The sequence below is a fragment of the Oncorhynchus nerka genome, linkage group LG3 (genome assembly GCF_034236695.1).
Source record: "Oncorhynchus nerka isolate Pitt River linkage group LG3, Oner_Uvic_2.0, whole genome shotgun sequence".
Taxonomy (NCBI): domain Eukaryota; kingdom Metazoa; phylum Chordata; class Actinopteri; order Salmoniformes; family Salmonidae; genus Oncorhynchus; species Oncorhynchus nerka.
The window spans coordinates 66,293,311-66,312,850 of record NC_088398.1 but is presented as its reverse complement, the minus strand read 5'-3'; the positions used below and the strand labels follow the sequence as shown (position 1 = coordinate 66,312,850).

The 19,540-nt window shown below is 44.2% G+C and overlaps 1 protein-coding gene across 1 annotated transcript in view; it reads left to right on the top strand.

The window, feature by feature from the left end:
* The first annotated feature begins 488 nt into the window (after nt 1–488).
* Nucleotides 489–19,540, top strand: part of LOC115115744 (Na(+)/H(+) exchange regulatory cofactor NHE-RF3-like) — a 20,099-nt gene continuing 1,047 nt past the window's right edge. Inside the window, exons 1-7 of the mRNA XM_029644226.2 lie at nt 489–605; nt 4,559–4,768; nt 5,084–5,315; nt 5,654–5,790; nt 6,129–6,324; nt 6,602–6,798; nt 17,707–17,919. Coding sequence (XP_029500086.1) covers nt 4,562–4,768; nt 5,084–5,315; nt 5,654–5,790; nt 6,129–6,324; nt 6,602–6,798; nt 17,707–17,919 — 1,182 coding nt within the window. The 5' untranslated portion in view covers nt 489–605; nt 4,559–4,561. The remainder of the gene's footprint in view (nt 606–4,558; nt 4,769–5,083; nt 5,316–5,653; nt 5,791–6,128; nt 6,325–6,601; nt 6,799–17,706; nt 17,920–19,540) is intronic.

Here is a 19,540-nt window from a genome sequence, read left to right as displayed (position 1 = left end):
GCCTATGGTTATATTTATTAATTTTCTGATATAAATATACATTACACACTATAGTTTGAGATAAAGCATACTATACTGGGGGACTATCCCACAGATAAGCGCATTTCCACCATAAAGCATGGAATTCTTCCATCCAGGCAATACGCCCAGTCAGCCAGTCTTTTCTCCCATTAACCCATCATCACTGCTGTTATTGTCATTGGGTTGTTGTGGTGACGTTGCCAAGTCTTGATCCTTGACATTGTCAGTAGCTTTCTCCACCCTCCTCTGTCATATTTAAACATTCTAAACAGATGACTGGGTTGTGATTAACACGGTGGTTTTAAAGGGATACCTGGACTGTTTAGACATGTCTCCCAAGATGCCACGAGACACTGTTAAATAACTCAGCCTTTAAGTCCAACTTTGACCTGTCAAAGTCCTTCAGAGAGAGAGAGAGAAAGAAGAGAGAGAGGAGAGAGAGAGAGAGAGAGAGAGAGAGAGAGGAGGAATGAAATGAGAGAGCGAGCGAGAGCAAGAGCGAGAAATTGGGAAGAAACAGAGATACCACCTTAACAACAGCAGATCCTCCTCTGTACTGGGACTGGGACGAGAGACAGGAGCAGGTGAGGGAATGTTCTACTATTTCTCCTATTGTTGTGGTCTATCAAAGGAATCACGTATATATTATGTTTAGTTACTTAGCTTTTGATGCTAATTAATGCTATATTTGTTAACATGATCAATTCTACTATTTGCTCAGTGTTTTGATATCACATGCACTGGTTATCTTATGTGTGGTGGTAGGTAATGGCAGGTGTTTAAGACGGACTATGATGGACATACATTTAAAGTCGGAAGTTTACATACACTTAGGTTGGAGTCATTAAAACTCGTTTTTTTAACCACTCCACAAATTTCTTGTTAACAAACTATAGTTTTGGCAAGTCGGTTAGGACATCTACTTTGTGCATGACACAAGTAATTTTTCCAACAATTGTTTACAGACAGATTATTTCACTTATAATTCACTGTATCACAATTCCAGTGGGTCAGAAGTTTACATACACTATGTTGACTGTGCTTTTAAAACAGCTTGGAGAATTCCATAAAATTATGTCATGGCTTTAGAAGCTTCTGTTAAGCTAATTGACATCATTTGAGTCAATTGGAGGTATACGTGTGGATGTATTTCAGGGCCTACATTCAAACTGAGTGCCTCTTTGCTTGACATCATTGGAAAATCAAAAGAAATCAGCCAAGACCTCAGAAAAAAAAATTGGAGATCTCCACAAGTCTGGTTCATCCTTGGGAGCAATTTCCAAACGCCTGAAGGTACCACGTTCATCTGTACAAATAATAGTACGCAAGTATAAACACCATGGGACCACACAGCCGTCATACCGCTAAGGAAGGAGACGCGTTCTGTCTCTTAGAGGTAAACGTACTTTGGTGCGATAAGTGCAAATCAATCCCAGAACAACAGAAAAGGACCGTGTGAAGATGCTGGAGGAAACAAAAGTATCTATATCCACAGTAAAACGAGTCCTATATCGACATAACCTGAAAGGCCGCTCAGCAAGGAAGAAGCCACTGCTCCAAAACCGCCATAAAAAAGCCAGACTACGGTTTGCAACTGCACATGGGGACAAAGGTCGTACTTTTTGAAGAACTTTCCTCTGGTCTGATGAAACAAAAAATAGAATTGTTTGGCCACAATGACCATCGTTATGTTTGGAGGGAAAAGGGAAAGGCTTGCAAGCCAAAGAATACCATCCCAACCATGAAGTACAGGGGTGGCAGCATCATGTTGTGGGGGTGCTTTGGTGCACTACACAAAATAGATGGCATCATGGGGCAGGACAATTACGTGGAAGGAAAATTATGTGGATGCATTGTTTGACCCAAGTTAAACAAATTAAAGGCAACGCTACCAAATACTAATTGAGTGTATGTAAACGTCTGACCCACTAGGAATGTGATGAAAGAAATAAAAGCTGAAATAAATAATTCTCTCTACTTTTATTCTGACATTTCACATTCTTAAAATAAAGTGGTGATCTTAACTGACCAAAGACAGGGCATTTTAACTAGGATTAAATGTCAGGAATTGTGAAAAACGGAGTTTCAATGTATTTGGCTAGGGTGTATGTAAACTTCCCACTTCAACTGTAGGTAGCGTAGCGGTTAAGAGCGTTGGACCAGTAACTGAAAGGTCACTGGTTCAAATCCCTGAGCCAAATAGATTTTTCACCTATCTTCTTTTTCACCCAAATTGCTCCTGTAAGTTTCTGTATAAGAGTGTCTGCTAAATGACTCACATGGAGATATAGAGCAACAACAGAGACACAGGTGCAGTGGATAGAGGGGCTCCAAATAACAATACAGGACACTTTGGGGTTAGTACGTGACATGTGCCCCCACAATGAGGATTCAATCTCTTGGGAAAGGACCATGGTTCCACTCAATGTAGATGGTGTTTCCTTGCAATTGTCATCTTGGGTTAGTTTATAGGACTGCATTTACTTCCAGGAAACAGTCTCCCTAAAAAAGGCAGTCTACAGTGACTGTGTCAAGGATTAAATGATAGAACTAGATTAGCAAAATGTAGGAACAGACATATCAGCACACTGCCACACACAGACTTACACTACACCTGAACACAAACACACACACAAACACACATCCGTCACGTCTTACTTTCTCTCTGTGATAACAGTGTAATAAACATTACAAGGATTCTCATGTTGACCATCTTTATTGGGGGGTCAAATTCACACATTCCATTTTAAAGAGCCCTTCGCACCTTCAGCTGGCCCTAGCTGCTGTTAACCATTAACAACCCATGGCCACGTGAGAGGTGGCATAGCAGGTTAACCTTCTTCTAGTGCTATCAGCACTTTGCTACACTGTTAAAACACGAGTGTAGATCGTGGTGTGTCTGTGTGCGTGTTTGTGCGAGATAGGGATTCAGCGTAATGGTTCGCAGAATACACTCTCTAGAGATCTCTTGTCAGTAAAGTATCAGTGTAATCAATGACATTGAGCCCAACCCTACACTGACCTATGTGGTCTCTTATCTCTATGGGATATCCAGTCTTTTAATATATGTGTTTATATCCCTGTTATATCTCTCTATATTGCCAATCAGATTTCTGTTGTGCAAATGTTCCACTCCACCCCCGATTTACTGCAATTTATCTGATGGTGACGTTGCTGTACAGTACATACCTTTGAGTTGCTACAGTATAACTCTTTGTCTTTACAATTTTCTACATAGTAAAATAATAGAAGACATCAAAACTATGAAATAACACATATAGAATCATGTAGTAACCAAAAAATTAGTCACACTTTGCCTTGATGACAGCTTTGCACACTCTTGGCATTCTCTCAAACAGATTCATGAGGTAGTCACCTGGAATGCATTTCAATTAACGGGTGTGCCTTGTTAAAAGTTCATTTTGTGTAATTTCTTTCCTTCTTAATGCATTTGAGCCAATCGGAAATTAACTGCACCTAAGATTGCAGCCCAAATAAATGCTTCACGGAGTTCAAGTAACAGACACCTCTCAACATCAACTGTTCAGAGGAAACTGCGTGAATGAGGCCTTCATGGTCGAATTGCTGCAAAGAAACCACTACTAAAGGACACCAATAAGAAGAGACTTGCTTGGGCCAAGAAACACGAGTAATGGACATGTCCTTTGGTCTGATGAGTCCAAATTTGAGATTTTTGGTTTCATACGCTGTGTCTTTGTGAGACGCAGAGTACGTGAACGGATGATCTCCACATGTTTGGTTGCCACCGTGAAGCATGGAGGAAAAGGTGTGATGGTGTGGAGGTGCTTTGCTGGTGACACTGTCTGTGATTTATTTAGAATTCAAGGCACACTTAACCAGCATGGCTACCACAGAATTCTGCAGCGATATGCCATTCCATCTGGTTTGCACTTAGAGGGACTATCATTTTGTTTTTCAACACGACAATGATCCTCAACACACATCCTGGCTGTATAAGGGCTATTTGACCAAGGAGAGTGATGCATCAGCTGACCTGGCCTCCACAATCACCCAACCTCAACCCAATTGAGATGGTTTGGGATGAGTTGGACTACAGAGTGAGGGAAAAGCAGCCAACAAGTGCTCAGCATATGTGGGATCTCATTCAAGATAGTGGGGGAAGTTTCAGACATTGAGATTAGATTAGAATGGGGTTTACCACTCATACACACAGTGGATTATTTGAGGGTCAGAAATTTTGGGGGGGGTATGGAAGAGAAGGTAGGTTTGGGGTAGGGAAGAGAAGGTAGGTTTGTGTGTGTCAGCACTCTGGCATTCTGGTCTGTATTACAAGACATGGCAGGGTAAAAACAGAGAGTGACTGTGCTCACGTGTGTGTGTGTGTGTGTGTGTGTGTGTGTGTGTGTGTGTGTGTGTGTGTGTGTGTGTGTGTGTGTGTGTGTGTGTGTGTGTGTGTGTGTGTGTGTGTGTGTGTGTGTGTGTGTGTGTATTGTATTGTATTGTATTGTATTGTATTGTATTGTATTGTATTCATACCCTGTGGTCTCTGTTGCAGGACATGGCTGGGTACAGGCCGAGGGTGATAGTGCTGAGTAAGAAGCCAGGTCAAAGTTTTGGCTTCCTCTTGAGGGTGGAGCAAGGAGAGGATGGTCACCTGATCAGGAACCTGGAGAGGGGCAGCCCGGCCAAGCTGGTGGGTTTGAAGGACGGAGACCGCATCCTCCGGGTCAACGGGACCTATGTGGACGAGATGGACCACACACGGGTGAGGAGGGGGAGAGGGGAAACTGACAGGGCTAGCAGTGGTCTGATTCCACATAAGCCCTAGACCCTCCCTCTTTTTTTACTGTATTGAAATTATAAAGATGTAAGCAATATAGTAATAGTATGGTAATAACCTTGTCTGCTTATATTGTTCACACCTATCAAGTCCTTTAAAGTGCCTGGGGTAAGGTACCAGTATAAGTTAGGTAAATGTGGAATTACTAGAGAACACATGTAGCAATAAGTACTGTACTAATGTAGCACCATACCATACTTTGTCCCATCTCTTTCTCCTGTGCTGTGTGTCCTGGGTTAGGTAGTGGACCTGGTGAAGGAGAGTGGTGCATCGGTCACCTTCCACGTTCTGGATGTGGCATCCTACAAGCAGGCTAAGACTGAGGGGGTGGACCTGTCTGACCCACACGCCACACCCACCCAGCACGCCATGAACGGGGTGGGAGGAGGGGCGCCCAAACCCAAACTCTGCTACCTGGCCAAGTCCAGCGGGGGCTACGGCTTCTCTTTGCGCTCTATCAAAGATGAGAGGGGTGGGACATGCATGCGGGCACACACACACACACACACACACACACACACACACACACACACACACACACAATTACTGTGTGTGTGTGTGTGTATCTCTTTGATTGTGATATTGCTGACAAGAGAGAAGAACCAAACTGACAGCAGCAATTATTGTAATCATATTCATATTCATATTCATATTATTTTGCTTGTTGATCAAGCATCAAATTAACACATTATCTTCGTCTCACATGGCGTGGGCCCTTAACATACATTCCTGTCTTCTTTATGTCCAATAATAATGAACTTAGGATTGTGATTTTAAACTACATTTTCTTTCCTCCATTTCCTGTCCCAGGTGACGTGGGCATATTCATGACAGAGGTGGCTCCAGGGGGTGTGGCCGGGAGGGCAGGGGTCAAGACCAACGACCGCCTGATAGAGGTCAACGGGGAGAACACGGAGAACGCCACTCATGACCAGATAGTTGAAAAGGTCAGGGTTCAGTCCTTATTTACACTACTCTGTGGTTAACTTTTAACTTCAATATCTGGCATATTATTCTACAGCCTGTCAACGATTTTGTTCACTCAGAATACAGGAGTCAGGACAGGGATCATTTGGGAAATCAGTGTTAATTCCATTTGGTTTCCCTGGGCAACTCAGCCTTGAGGGCAGAAACAAATGTGATTGGTTACGTTTAGGCAAGATATGTCATAAGTCTTTATTTTACATGACAGATAAGAATGTTTACTCTTCTTCTGTTAATTTCGATCTAAACGTTATTTAACTTTGTGCCCGCCCGAATGAGCCCGTTGTGTGATCTGTGTCAGGTCAAGGCATCAGGCAGCAGCGTCATGTTCCTATTGGTGGATGAGGACACAGACAGGTTCTACAAGATAAAACGCATCAGGATAGGGGCGGGGCTAGCCACAGCGAAGCTCCTCCCACTGAAGCCACGCATCGCAGACTTGGTCAAAGGATCAGACGGCTATGGATACTTCCTAAGGACTGAGCCTAACAAGACAGGTCTGTGTGTTTGTATGGTGTGTGAATTTGGATGTTCAGTAGGTATCCAAAGAAAAACTTGGTTACACTACTATAAGCAAACAGGTATAATGCATTATGATGCGGTTATAATGACTTTTCATAAGCGTGTATGTACCCCTTATAATGTCTTATAACAACTCATCTGCCAATAGCCACATAGAATCATCACTATTAAACTATTCACCAACAACAATAGCCATCCGTCTGAATAATTTTACACAATCTTAACACCATCTTAATATCATCCTACCTGCAGGCCACTTCATCAGGGACATTGACAGGGGTAGCCCAGCCGAGAGGGCAGGATTAAAGGAGATGGACAGGCTGGTTGCCGTGGAGGGTGTGGAAGTGGATGGCTGCAGCCATGAGCAGGTGGTGGACAGGATCAGGCAGTGTGGCAGCAAGTGCTGCCTCCTGGTGGTTGACGAAGACACTGACAAGCTCTACAAGATGGTGAGGGTTCTGGGATCAATCTTTCTTGTTGGATTTAGGAAATAAATGTATGAAACAACGGTCATAGGAGTTGGCTCAAGCACATTGGTCTAAACATCTGGCCCCATATTTACAAAGTGTCTTAGAGTTGGAGTGCTGATCAAGGATCAGTTTTTCCTTTGGGATTATAATGAAGCTGTGGCTGATACTGATGAGCACCACACCGCTGAGAAACGGATTGAACCCCAGAACACATCCACTCATCTTTTGAAAAGGCTTCACAATTATGTCATCAAACTGGTGAAAAACTCGGTCATTTCTATATATATAGTTCAGGATTTAATGTCACATCCACAAGTACAGTGAAATGCCTTTCTTTCAAACTTAAAACCCAACAATGCAATAATCAATAACAAACTATTACTAGAAAAAAAGAAGAAATAAGAATAGGAAATATGAAATACGCAATAAAGTAAATAAGTAAGTAAGCATACATGTACAGAAAATATTTAAAAAGTCAGATCCAATACCACATTAACATGAGTAGGGATACTGGAGTGATGGAGGTAGATATGTATAGGGGTAAGGTGACAGGGATACTGGAGTGATGGAGGTAGATATGTATAGGGGTAAGGTGACAGGGATACTGGAGTGATGGAGGTAGATATGTATAGGGGTAAGGTGACAGGGATACTGGAGTAATGGAGGTAGATATGTATAGGGGTAATGTGACAGGGATACTGGAGTGATGGAGGTAGATATGTATAGGAGAAAGGGGAGAGGGATACTGGAGTGATGGAGGTAGATATGTATAGGAGAAAGGGGACAGGGATACTGGAGTGATGGAGGTAGATATGTATAGGGGTAAGGTGACAGGGATACTGGAGTGATGGAGGTAGATATGTATAGGGGAAAGGTGACAGGGATACTGGAGTGATAGAGGTAGATATGTATAGGGGTAAGGGGAGAGGGATACTGGAGTGATAGAGGTAGATATGTATAGGGGTAAGGGGAGAGGGATACTGGAGTGATGGAGGTAGATATGTATAGGGGTAAGGTGACAGGGATACTGGAGTGATACAGGTAGATATGTATAGGGGTAAGGTGACAGGGATACTGTAGTGATGGAGGTAGATATGTATAGAGGTAAGGTGACAGGGATACTGGAGTGATACAGGTAGATATGTATAGGGGTAAGGGGAGAGGGATACTGGAGTGATGGAGGTAGATATGTATAGGGGTAAGGTGACAGGGATACTGGAGTGATGGAGGTAGATATGTATAGGGGTAAGGTGACAGGGATACTGGAGTGATACAGGTAGATATGTATAGGGGTAAGGTGACAGGGATACTGGAGTGATGGAGGTAGATATGTATAGGGGTAAGGTGACAGGGATACTGGAGTGATGGAGGTAGATATGTATAGGAGAAAGGGGAGAGGGATACTGGAGTGATGGAGGTAGATATGTATAGGAGAAAGGGGAGAGGGATACTGGAGTGATGGAGGTAGATATGTATAGGAGAAAGGGGAGAGGGATACTGTAGTGATGGAGGTAGATATGTATAGGGGTAAGGTGACAGGGATACTGGAGTGATGGAGGTAGATATGTATAGGGGTAAGGTGACAGGGATACTGAAGTAATGGAGGTAGATATGTATAGGGGTAAGGTGACAGGGATAATGGAGTGATAGAGGTAGATATGTATAGGGGTAAGGTGACAGGGATACTGGAGTAATGGAGGTAGATATGTATAGGGGTAAGGTGACAGGGATACTGGAGTGATGGAGGTAGATATGTATAGGAGAAAGGGGAGAGGGATACTTGAGTGATGGAGGTAGATATGTATAGGAGAAAGGGGAGAGGGATACTGGAGTGATGGAGGTAGATATGTATAGGGGTAAGGTGACAGGGATACTGGAGTGATGGAGGTAGATATGTATAGGGGTAAGGTGACAGGGATACTGGAGTGATACAGGTAGATATGTATAGGGGTAAGGTGACAGGGATACTGTAGTGATGGAGGTAGATATGTATAGAGGTAAGGTGACAGGGATACTGGAGTGATACAGGTAGATATGTATAGGGGTAAGGGGAGAGGGATACTGGAGTGATGGAGGTAGATATGTATAGGGGTAAGGTGACAGGGATACTGGAGTGATGGAGGTAGATATGTATAGAGGTAAGGTGACAGGGATACTGGGGTGATGGAGGTAGATATGTATAGGGGTAAGGTGACAGGGATACTGGAGTGATGGAGGTAGATATGTATAGGGGTAAGGTGACAGGGATACTGGAGTGATGGAGGTAGATATGTATAGGAGAAAGGGGAGAGGGATACTGTAGTGATGGAGGTAGATATGTATAGGAGAAAGGGGAGAGGGATACTGGAGTGATGGAGGTAGATATGTATAGGAGAAAGGGGAGAGGGATACTGGAGTGATGGAGGTAGATATGTATAGGAGAAAGGGGACAGGGATACTGGAGTGATGGAGGTAGATATGTATAGGAGAAAGGGGAGAGGGATACTGGAGTGATGGAGGTAGATATGTATAGGAGAAAGGGAACAGGGATACTGGAGTGATGGAGGTAGATATGTATAAGAGAAAGGGGAGAGGGATACTGGAGTGATGGAGGTAGATATGTAATGGGGAAGGGGAGAGGGATACTGGAGTGATGGAGGTAGATATGTAATGGGGAAGGGGAGAGGGATACTGGAGTGATGGAGGTAGATATGTATAGGAGAAAGGGGACAGGGATACTGGAGTGATGGAGGTAGATATGTATAGGAGAAAGGGGAGAGGGATACTGGAGTGATGGAGGTAGATATGTAATGGGGAAGGGAGAGGGATACTGGAGTGATGGAGGTAGATATGTAATGGGGAAGGGAGAGGGATACTGGAGTGATGGAGGTAGATATGTATAGGAGAAAGGGGACAGGGATACTGGAGTGATGGAGGTAGATATGTATAGGAGAAAGGGGAGAGGGATACTGGAGTGATGGAGTTAGATATGTAATGGGGAAGGGGAGAGGGATACTGGAGTGATGGAGGTAGATATGTAATGGGGAAGGGGAGAGGGATACTGGAGTTATGGAGGTAGATATGTAATGGGGAAGGAGAGAGGGATACTGTAGTGATGGAGGTAGATATGCATAGGAGAAAGGGGAGAGGGATACTGGAGTGATGGAGGTAGATATGTATAGGAGAAAGGGGAGAGGGATACTGGAGTGATGGAGGTAGATATGTATAGGGGTAAGGGGAGAGGGATACTGGAGTGATGGAGGTAGATATGTATAGGAGAAAGGGGAGAGGGATACTGGAGTGATGGAGGTAGATATGTATAGGGGTAAGGTGACAGGGATACTGGAGTGATGGAGGTAGATATGTATAGGAGAAAGGGGAGAGGGATACTGGAGTGATGGAGGTAGATATGTATAGGGGTAAGGTGACAGGGATACTGGAGTGATGGAGGTAGATATGTATAGGAGAAAGGGGAGAGGGATACTGGAGTAATGGAGGTAGATATGTATAGGGGTAAGGTGACAGGGATACTGGAGTGATGGAGGTAGATATGTATAGGAGAACGGGGAAAGGGATACTGGAGTGATGGAGGTAGATATGTATAGGAGGAAGGAGAGAGGGATACTGTAGTGATGGAGGTAGATATGTATAGGAGAAAGGGGAGAGGGATACTGGAGTGATGGAGGTAGATATGTATAGGAGAAAGGGGAGAGGGATACTGGAGTGATGGAGGTAGATATGTATAGGAGAAAGGGGACAGGGATACTGGAGTGATGGAGGTAGATATGTATAGGAGAAAGGGGAGAGGGATACTGGAGTGATGGAGGTAGATATGTATAGGAGAAAGGTGACAGGGATACTGGAGTGATGGAGGTAGATATGTATAGGAGAAAGGGGAGAGGAATACTGGAGTGATGGAGGTAGATATGTATAGGAGAAAGGGGAGAGGGGTACTGGAGTGATGGAGGTAGATATGTAATGGGGAAGGGGAGAGGGATACTGGAGTGATGGAGGTAGATATGTATAGGAGAAAGGGGAGAGGGATACTGGAGTGATGGAGGTAGATATGTATAGGAGAAAGGGGACAGGGATACTGGAGTGATGGAGGTAGATATGTATAGGAGAAAGGGGAGAGGGATACTGGAGTGATGGAGGTAGATATGTATAGGAGAAAGGTGACAGGGATACTGGAGTGATGGAGGTAGATATGTATAGGAGAAAGGGGAGAGGAATACTGGAGTGATGGAGGTAGATATGTATAGGAGAAAGGGGAGAGGGATACTGGAGTGATGGAGGTAGATATGTATAGGAGGAAGGAGACAGGGATACTGGAGTGATGGAGGTAGATATGTATAGGAGAAAGGGGAGAGGGATACTGGAGTGATGGAGGTAGATATGTATAGGGGTAAGGGGAGAGGGATACTGGAGTGATGGAGGTAGATATGTATAGGAGAAAGAGGAGAGGATACTGGAGTGATGGAGGTAGATATGTATAGGGGTAAGGTGACAGGGATACTGGAGTGATGGAGGTAGATATGTATAGGAGAAAGGGGAGAGGGATACTGGAGTGATGGAGGTAGATGTGTAATGGGGAAGGGGAGGGGGATACTGGAGTGATGGAGGTAGATATGTAATGGGGAAGGGGAGAGGGATACTGGAGTGATGGAGGTAGATATGTAATGGGGAAGGGGAGAGGGATACTGTAGTGATGGAGGTAGATATGCATAGGAGAAAGGGTAGAGGGATACTGGAGTGATGGAGGTAGATATGTATAGGAGAAAGGGGAGAGGGATACTGGAGTGATGGAGGTAGATATGTATAGGGGTAAGGGGAGAGGGATACTGGAGTGATGGAGGTAGATATGTATAGGAGAAAGGGGAGAGGGATACTGGAGTGATGGAGGTAGATATGTATAGGGGTAAGGTGACAGGGATACTGGAGTAATGGAGGTAGATATGTATAGGGGTAAGGTGACAGGGATACTGGAGTGATGGAGGTAGATATGTATAGGAGAACGGGGAAAGGGATACTGGAGTGATGGAGGTAGATATGTATAGGAGGAAGGAGACAGGGATACTGGAGTGATGGAGGTAGATATGTATAGGGGTAAGGTGACAGGGATACTGGAGTGATGGAGGTAGATATGTATAGGAGAAAGGGGAGAGGGATACTAGAGTGATGGAGGTAGATATGTATAGGAGAAAGGGGAGAGGGATACTAGAGTGATGGAGGTAGATATGTATAGGGGTACGGTGACAGGGATACTGGAGTAATGGAGATAGATATGTATAGGGGTAAGGTGACAGGGATACTGTAGTGATGGAGGTAGATATGTATAGGAGAAAGGGGAGAGGGATACTGGAGTAATAGAGGTAGATATGTATAGGGGTAAGGTGACAGGGATACTGCAGTGATGGAGGTAGATATGTATAGGGGTAAGGGGAGAGGGATACTGTAGTGATGGAGGTAGATATGTATAGGGGTAAGGGGAGAGGGATACTGGTGTGATGGAGGTAGATATGTATAGGGGAAGGGGAGAGGGATACTGGAGTGATGGAGGTAGATATGTATAGGAGAAAGGGGACAGGGATACTGGAGTGATGGAGGTAGATATGTATAGGAGAAAGGGGAGAGGGATACTGGAGTGATGGAGGTAGATATGTAATGGGGAAGGGGAGAGGGATACTGGAGTGATGGAGGTAGATATGTATAGGAGAAAGGGGACAGGGATACTGGAGTGATGGAGGTAGATATGTATAGGAGAAAGGGGAGAGGGATACTGGAGTGATGGAGGTAGATATGTAATGGGGAAGGGGAGAGGGATACTGGAGTGATGGAGGTAGATATGTAATGGGGAAGGGGAGAGGGATACTGGAGTGATGGAGGTAGATATGTATAGGGTGAAGGAGACAGGGATACTGGAGTGATGGAGGTAGATATGTATAGGGGGAAGGAGACAGTGATAATTGAGTGATAGAGGTAGATATGTATAGGGGTAAGGTGACAGGGATACTGGAGTGATGGAAGTCGATATGTATAGGGGGAAGGGGAGAGGGATACTGGAGTGATGGAGGTAGATATGTATAGGAGAAAGGGGAGAGGGATACTGGAGTGATGGAGGTAGATATGTATAGGAGAAAGGGGAGAGGGATACTGGAGTAATGGAGGTAGATATGTAAAGGAGAAAGGGGAGAGGGATACTGTAGTGATGGAGGTAGATATGCATAGGAGAAAGGGGAGAGGGATACTGGAGTGATGGAGGTAGATATGTATAGTAGAAAGGGGAGAGGGATACTGGAGTGATGGAGGTAGATATGTATAGGGGTAAGGTGACAGGGATACTGGAGTGATGGAGGTAGATATGTATAGGAGAAAGGGGAGAGGGATACTGGAGTGATGGAGGTAGATATGTATAGGGGTAAGGGGAGAGGGATACTGGAGTGATGGAGGTAGATATGTATAGGGGAAAGGGGAGAGCGATACTAGAGTGATGGAGGTAGATATGTATAGGAGAAAGGGGAGAGGGATACTAGAGTGATGGAGGTAGATATGTATAGGGGTAAGGTGACAGGGATACTGTAGTGATGGAGGTAGATATGTAATGGGGAAGGGGAGAGGGATACTGGAGTGATGGAGGTAGATATGTATAGGAGAAAGGGGACAGGGATACTGGAGTGATGGAGGTAGATATGTATAGGAGAAAGGGGAGAGGGATACTGGAGTGATGGAGGTAGATATGTAATGGGGAAGGGGAGAGGGATACTGGAGTGATGGAGGTAGATATGTAATGGGGAAGGAGACAGGGATAATTGAGTGATAGAGGTAGATATGTATAGGGGTAAGGTGACAGGGATACTGGAGTGATGGAGGTCGATATGTATAGGGGGAAGGGGAGAGGGATACTGGAGTGATGGAGGTAGATATGTATAGGAGAAAGGGGAGAGGGATACTGGAGTGATGGAGGTAGATATGTATAGGAGAAAGGGGAGAGGGATACTGGAGTAATGGAGGTAGATATGTATAGGGGTAAGGTGACAGGGATACTGGAGTGATTGGAGGTAGATATGTATAGGAGAAAGGGGAGAGGGATACTGGAGTGATGGAGGTAGATATGTATAGGGGTAAGGGGAGAGGGATACTGGAGTGATGGAGGTAGATATGTATAGGAGAAAGGGGAGAGGGATACTGGAGTGATGGAGGTAGATATGTAATGGGGAAGGGGAGAGGGATACTGGAGTGTATATAGGAGAAAGGGGACAGGGATACTGGAGTGATGGAGGTAGATATGTATAGGAGAAAGGGGACAGGGATACTGGAGTGATGGAGGTAGATATGTATAGGAGAAAGGGGAGAGGGATACTGGAGTGATGGAGGTAGATATGTAATGGGGAAGGGGAGAGGGATACTGGAGTGATGGAGGTAGATAGGAGAAAGGGGACAGGGATACTGGAGTGATGGAGGTAGATATGTATAGGAGAAAGGGGAGAGGGATACTGGAGTGATGGAGGTAGATATGTATAGGGGAAAGGGGAGAGGGATACTAGAGTGATGGAGGTAGATATGTATAGGAGAAAGGGGAGAGGGATACTAGAGTGATGGAGGTAGATATGTATAGGAGAAAGGGGAGAGGGATACTAGAGTGATGGAGGTAGATATGTATAGGAGAAAGGGGAGAGGGATACTGGAGTGATGGAGGTAGATATGTATAGGGGTAAGGTGACAGGGATACTGGAGTGATGGAGGTAGATATGTATAGGGGTAAGGTGACAGGGATACTGTAGTGATGGAGGTAGATATGTATAGGGGTAAGGTGACAGGGATACTGGAGTAATGGAGATAGATATGTATAGGGGTAAGGTGACAGGGATACTGTAGTGATCCATCCATATCCTCCAGATATAGATATGTATAGGAGAAAGGGGAGAGGGATACTGGAGTAATGGAGGTAGATATGTATAGGGGTAAGGTGACAGGGATACTGGAGTAATGGAGGTAGATATGTATAGGGGTACGGTGACAGGGATACTGTAGTGATGGAGGTATATATGTATAGGGGTAAGGTGACAGGGATACTGGAGTAATGGAGATAGATATATATATATATATATTTATTTTTTTACCTTTATTTTACTAGGCAAGTCAGTTAAGAACAAATTCTTATTTTCAATGACGGCCTAGGAACAGTGGGTTAACTGCCTGTTCAGGGGCAGAACGACAGATTTGTACCTTGTCAGCTCGGGGATTTGAACTCGCAACCTTCCAGTTACTAGTCCAACGCTCTAACCACTAGGCTACCCTGCCGCCCCATATATATGAGAAAGGGGAGAGGGATACTGGAGTGATGGAGGTAGATACGGTGGGGCAAAAAAGTATTTAGTCAGCCACCAATTGTGCAAGTTCTCCCACTTAAAAAGATGAGAGAGGCCTGTAATTTTCATCATAGGCACACTTCAACTATGACAGACAAAATGTGAAAAATAAATCCAGAAAATCACATTGTAGGATTTTTAAAGAATTTATTTGCAAATTATGGTGGAAAATAAGTATATCTCAATACTTTGTTATATACCCTTTGTTGGCAATGACAGAGGTCAAACGTTTTTACAAGGTTTTCACACACTGTTACTGGTATTTTGGTCATTCCTCCATACAGATCTCCTCTAGAGCAGTGATGATTGGTGGCTGACTAAACACTTTTAGGGGTAAGGGGACTAGGCGACAGAGTAGCAGCAGCTTGCATGTGAATTGGTGTGTGTGTGTGTAGTCAGTATAAAATTATGTGCATATTATGTGCGAGTGAGAAAATGATGGAGTGCGTTTGTGTGTGTGTTGGAGTGACAGTTTGTAGAGCCCTGTGAGTGTGCATAGAGACAGTGGAAAGATTGAAATAAAAGTTCAATAAAGATGTTTTATTTATTTATTTCACCTTTATTTAACCAGGTAGGCAAGTTAAGAACAAGTTCTCATTTACAATTGCGACCTGGCCAAGATAGAGCAAAGCAGTTCGACACATACAACGACACAGAGTTACACATAGAGTAAAACAAATATACAGTCAATAATACAGTATAAACAAGTCTATATACAGTGAGCAAATGAGGTGAAATAAGGGAGGTAAAGGCAAAATAAAGGCCATGGTGGCAAAGTAAATACAACATAGCAAGTTAAACACTGGAATGGTAGATTTGCAGTGGAAGAATGTGCAAAGTAGAAATAAAAATAATGGGGTGCAAAGGAGCAAAATAAATAAATAAATAAAATAAATACAGTAGGGAAAGAGGTAGTTGTTTGGGCTAAATTATAGGTGGGATATGTACAGGTGCAGTAATCTGTGAGCTGCTCTGACAGTTGGTGCTTAAAGCTAGTGAGGGAGACAAGTGTTTCCAGTTTCAGAGATTTTTGTAGTTCGCTCCAGTCATTGGCAGCAGAGAACTGGAAGGAGAGGCGGCCAAAGAAAGAATTGGTTTTGGGGGTGACCAGAGAGATATACCTGCTGGAGCGCGTGCTACAGGTGGGTGATGCTATGGTGACCAGCGAGCTGAGATAAGGGGGGACTTTACCTAGCAGGGTCTTGTAGATGACATGGAGCCAGTGGGTTTGGCGACGAGTATGAAGCGAGGGCCAGCCAACGAGAGCGTACAGGTCGCAATGGTGAGTAATATATGGGGCTTTGGTGACAAAACGGATGGCACTGTGATAGACTGCTTCCAATTGGTTGAGTAGAGTGTTGGGGGCTACTTTGTAAATGACATCGCTGAAGTCGAGGATCGGTAGGATGGTCAGTTTTACGAGGGTATGTTTGGCAGCATGAGTGAAGGATGCGTTGTTGAGATCTAGGAAGCCAATTCTAGATTTAACTCTGGATTGGAGATGTTTGATGTGGGTCTGGAAGGAGAGTTTACAGTCTAACCAGACACCTAGGTATTTGTAGTTGTCCACGTAAGTCAGAGCCGTCCAGAGTAGTGATGTTGGACAGGCGGGCAGGTGCAGGCAGCGATCGGTTGAAGAGCATGCATTTAGTTTTACTTGTATTAAAGAGCAATTGGAGGCCACGGAAGGAGAGTTGTATGGCATTGAAGCTTGCCTGGAGGGTTGTTAACAGTGTCCAAAGAAGGGCCAGAAGTATACAGAATGGTGTCATCTGCGTAGAGGTGGATCAGAGACTCACCAGCAGCAAGAGGGAAATCATTGATGTATACAGAGAAGAGAGTCGGTCCAAGAATTTAACCGTGTGGCACCCCCATAGAGACTGCCAGAGGTCCGGACAGCAGACCCTCCGATTTGACACACTGAACTCTATCGGAAAAGTAGTTGGTGAACCAGGCGAGGCAATCATTTGAGAAACCAAGGCTGTCGAGTCTGCGGTGATTGACAGAGTCGAAAGCCTTGGCCAGATCAATGAATACGGCTGCACAGTAATGTTTCTTATCGATGGCGGTTAAGATATCGTTTAGGACCTTGAGCGTGGCTGAGGTGCACCCATGACCAGCTCTGAAACCAGTTTGCATAGCAGAGAAGGTATGGTGAGATTCGAAATGGTGGGTAATCTGTTTGTTGACTTGGCTTCCGAAGACCTTAGAAAGGCAGGGTAGGATAGATATAGGTCTGAAAGATACAAGGTAAACTCAGATAGTCTGTGTAGCTAAATTGTTAGCTATTTATCAGTCGTATTGCTTGGAAGCTGTTCACTTATAGTCATGTTGGCAGATTAATTTACTTCTGCCAAATGCCGTTTTGCACTTTAAAGACCATTCAAAAAGCCTACTAAAGTTGAAAAACTTCAAGGCTGAGGGGCAGTCATTTCATAGTGTATATAGGCTCAGGAACTGTCCAGAAACAGAAGTGCAGTAAAGAAGACTACTGTGTGGATTGAGATATTGGTCTGAGATGAATTGCGATCTTCCACAGGGAGGCGTTTCTCCTCTGTTCTACTTGGAAGAGATTATGGAATCCCTCCTTCCAGCAACCCCTCCACCCAGCTACCCAGAGAGCGTGCTGGCCCCGGTCCCAGACCCTGTTACCACAGACCTCCTCAAGCTGTGCAAGATGGAGAAGACCTCCGCCGGGTACGGCTTCCACCTCAACGGTATACAGGGAGTCGTTGGCCAGTATGTCAAAGAGGTAATTACAATGAACAGAGCACCTACCTACAGTACCAGTCCAAAGTTTGTAGAATAACAGTGAAGAGCGTCTGCTAAATGACTTAAATGTTAAATGTAAAGACATCAAAACTATGAAATAATACAGAATCATGTAGCAACAAAAAATGTGTTAAACAAATAAAAACAATGTAGCCACCCTTTGCCTTGCTGACATCTTTGCACTCTTGGCATTCTCTCAACCAGCTTCATGGAGATAGTCACCTGAAATGCATTTCAATTAACAGGTGTTAAAAGTACATTTGTGGAATTTCTTGCGTTTCAGCCAATAAGTTGTGTTATGACAAGATAGGGCTATCTTCTGTGTAACAACCCTATTTGGTAAAAGACCAAGTCCATATTATAGCAAAGAACAGCTCAAATAAGCAAAGAGAAACGACAGTCTATCATTACTTTAAGACATGGAGGTCAGTCATTCCAGAATATGTGAAGAACTTAGAAAGTGCAGTCGAAAAAAACATCAAGCGCTAAGATGAAACTGGCTCTCATGAGGACCGCCACAGGAAAGGAAGACCCAGAGTTACCTCTGCTGCAGAGGACAAGTTCATTAGAGTTACCAGCCTCAGGAATTGCAGCCCAAATAAATGCTTCAATGAGTTCAAGTAACGGACACATCTCAACATCAACTGTTCAGAGGAGACTGTGTGAATCAAGCCACTACTAAAGGACACCAATAACAAGAAGAGACTTGCTTGGGCCAAGAAACATTAACAATGGACATTAGACCGGTGGAAATCTGTCCTTTGGTCTGATGAGTCTTTGTGAGATGCAGAGTAGGTGAACGGATGATCTCTGCATGTGTGGTTCCCACCGTAAAGCATGGAGGAGGAGGTGTGATGGTGTGGGGGTGCTTTGCTGGTGACACTTTCAGTGATTTATTTATTCAAGGCACAGTTAACCAGCATGGCTACCACAGCCTTCTGCAGTAATACGCCATCCCATCTGGTTTGCGCTTAGTGGGACTATAATTTGTTTTTCAACAGGACAATGACCCAACACACCTCCTGGCTGTGTAAGGGCTATTTTACCAAGAAGGAGAGTGATGGAGTGCTGCATCAGATGACCTGGCCTCCACTATCACCCGACCTCAACCCAATTGAGATGGTTTGGGATGAGTTGGACCGCAGAGTGAAGGAAAAGCAGCCAATAAGTGCTCAGCATATGTGGGAACTCCTTCAAGACTGTTGGAAAAGCATTCCAGGTGAAGCTGGTTGCCAACAGTGTGCAAAGCTGTCATCGAGGCAAAGGGTGGCTGCTTTGAAGAATCTAAAATATATTTTGATTTGTTTAACACATTCTTGGTTACTACATGATTCCATATGTGTTATTTCAGAGTTTGATGTCTTCACTGTTATTCTATAATGTAGAAAATAGTAAAAATAAAGAAAAACCCTTGAATGAGTAGGTGTGTCCAAACTTTTGACTGGTACTGTATATCCAACAGGTAGCCTAACAGACAAGAGAATGCATCCCACATACATTAACTACTATGGGAAAGATCAAGAGGCAAAGCACATGCTAGTCTCAATTCCGTACCTCTGAAACACTCCTGTCATTCAGCAACTGTCAACTGTTGTTTACGT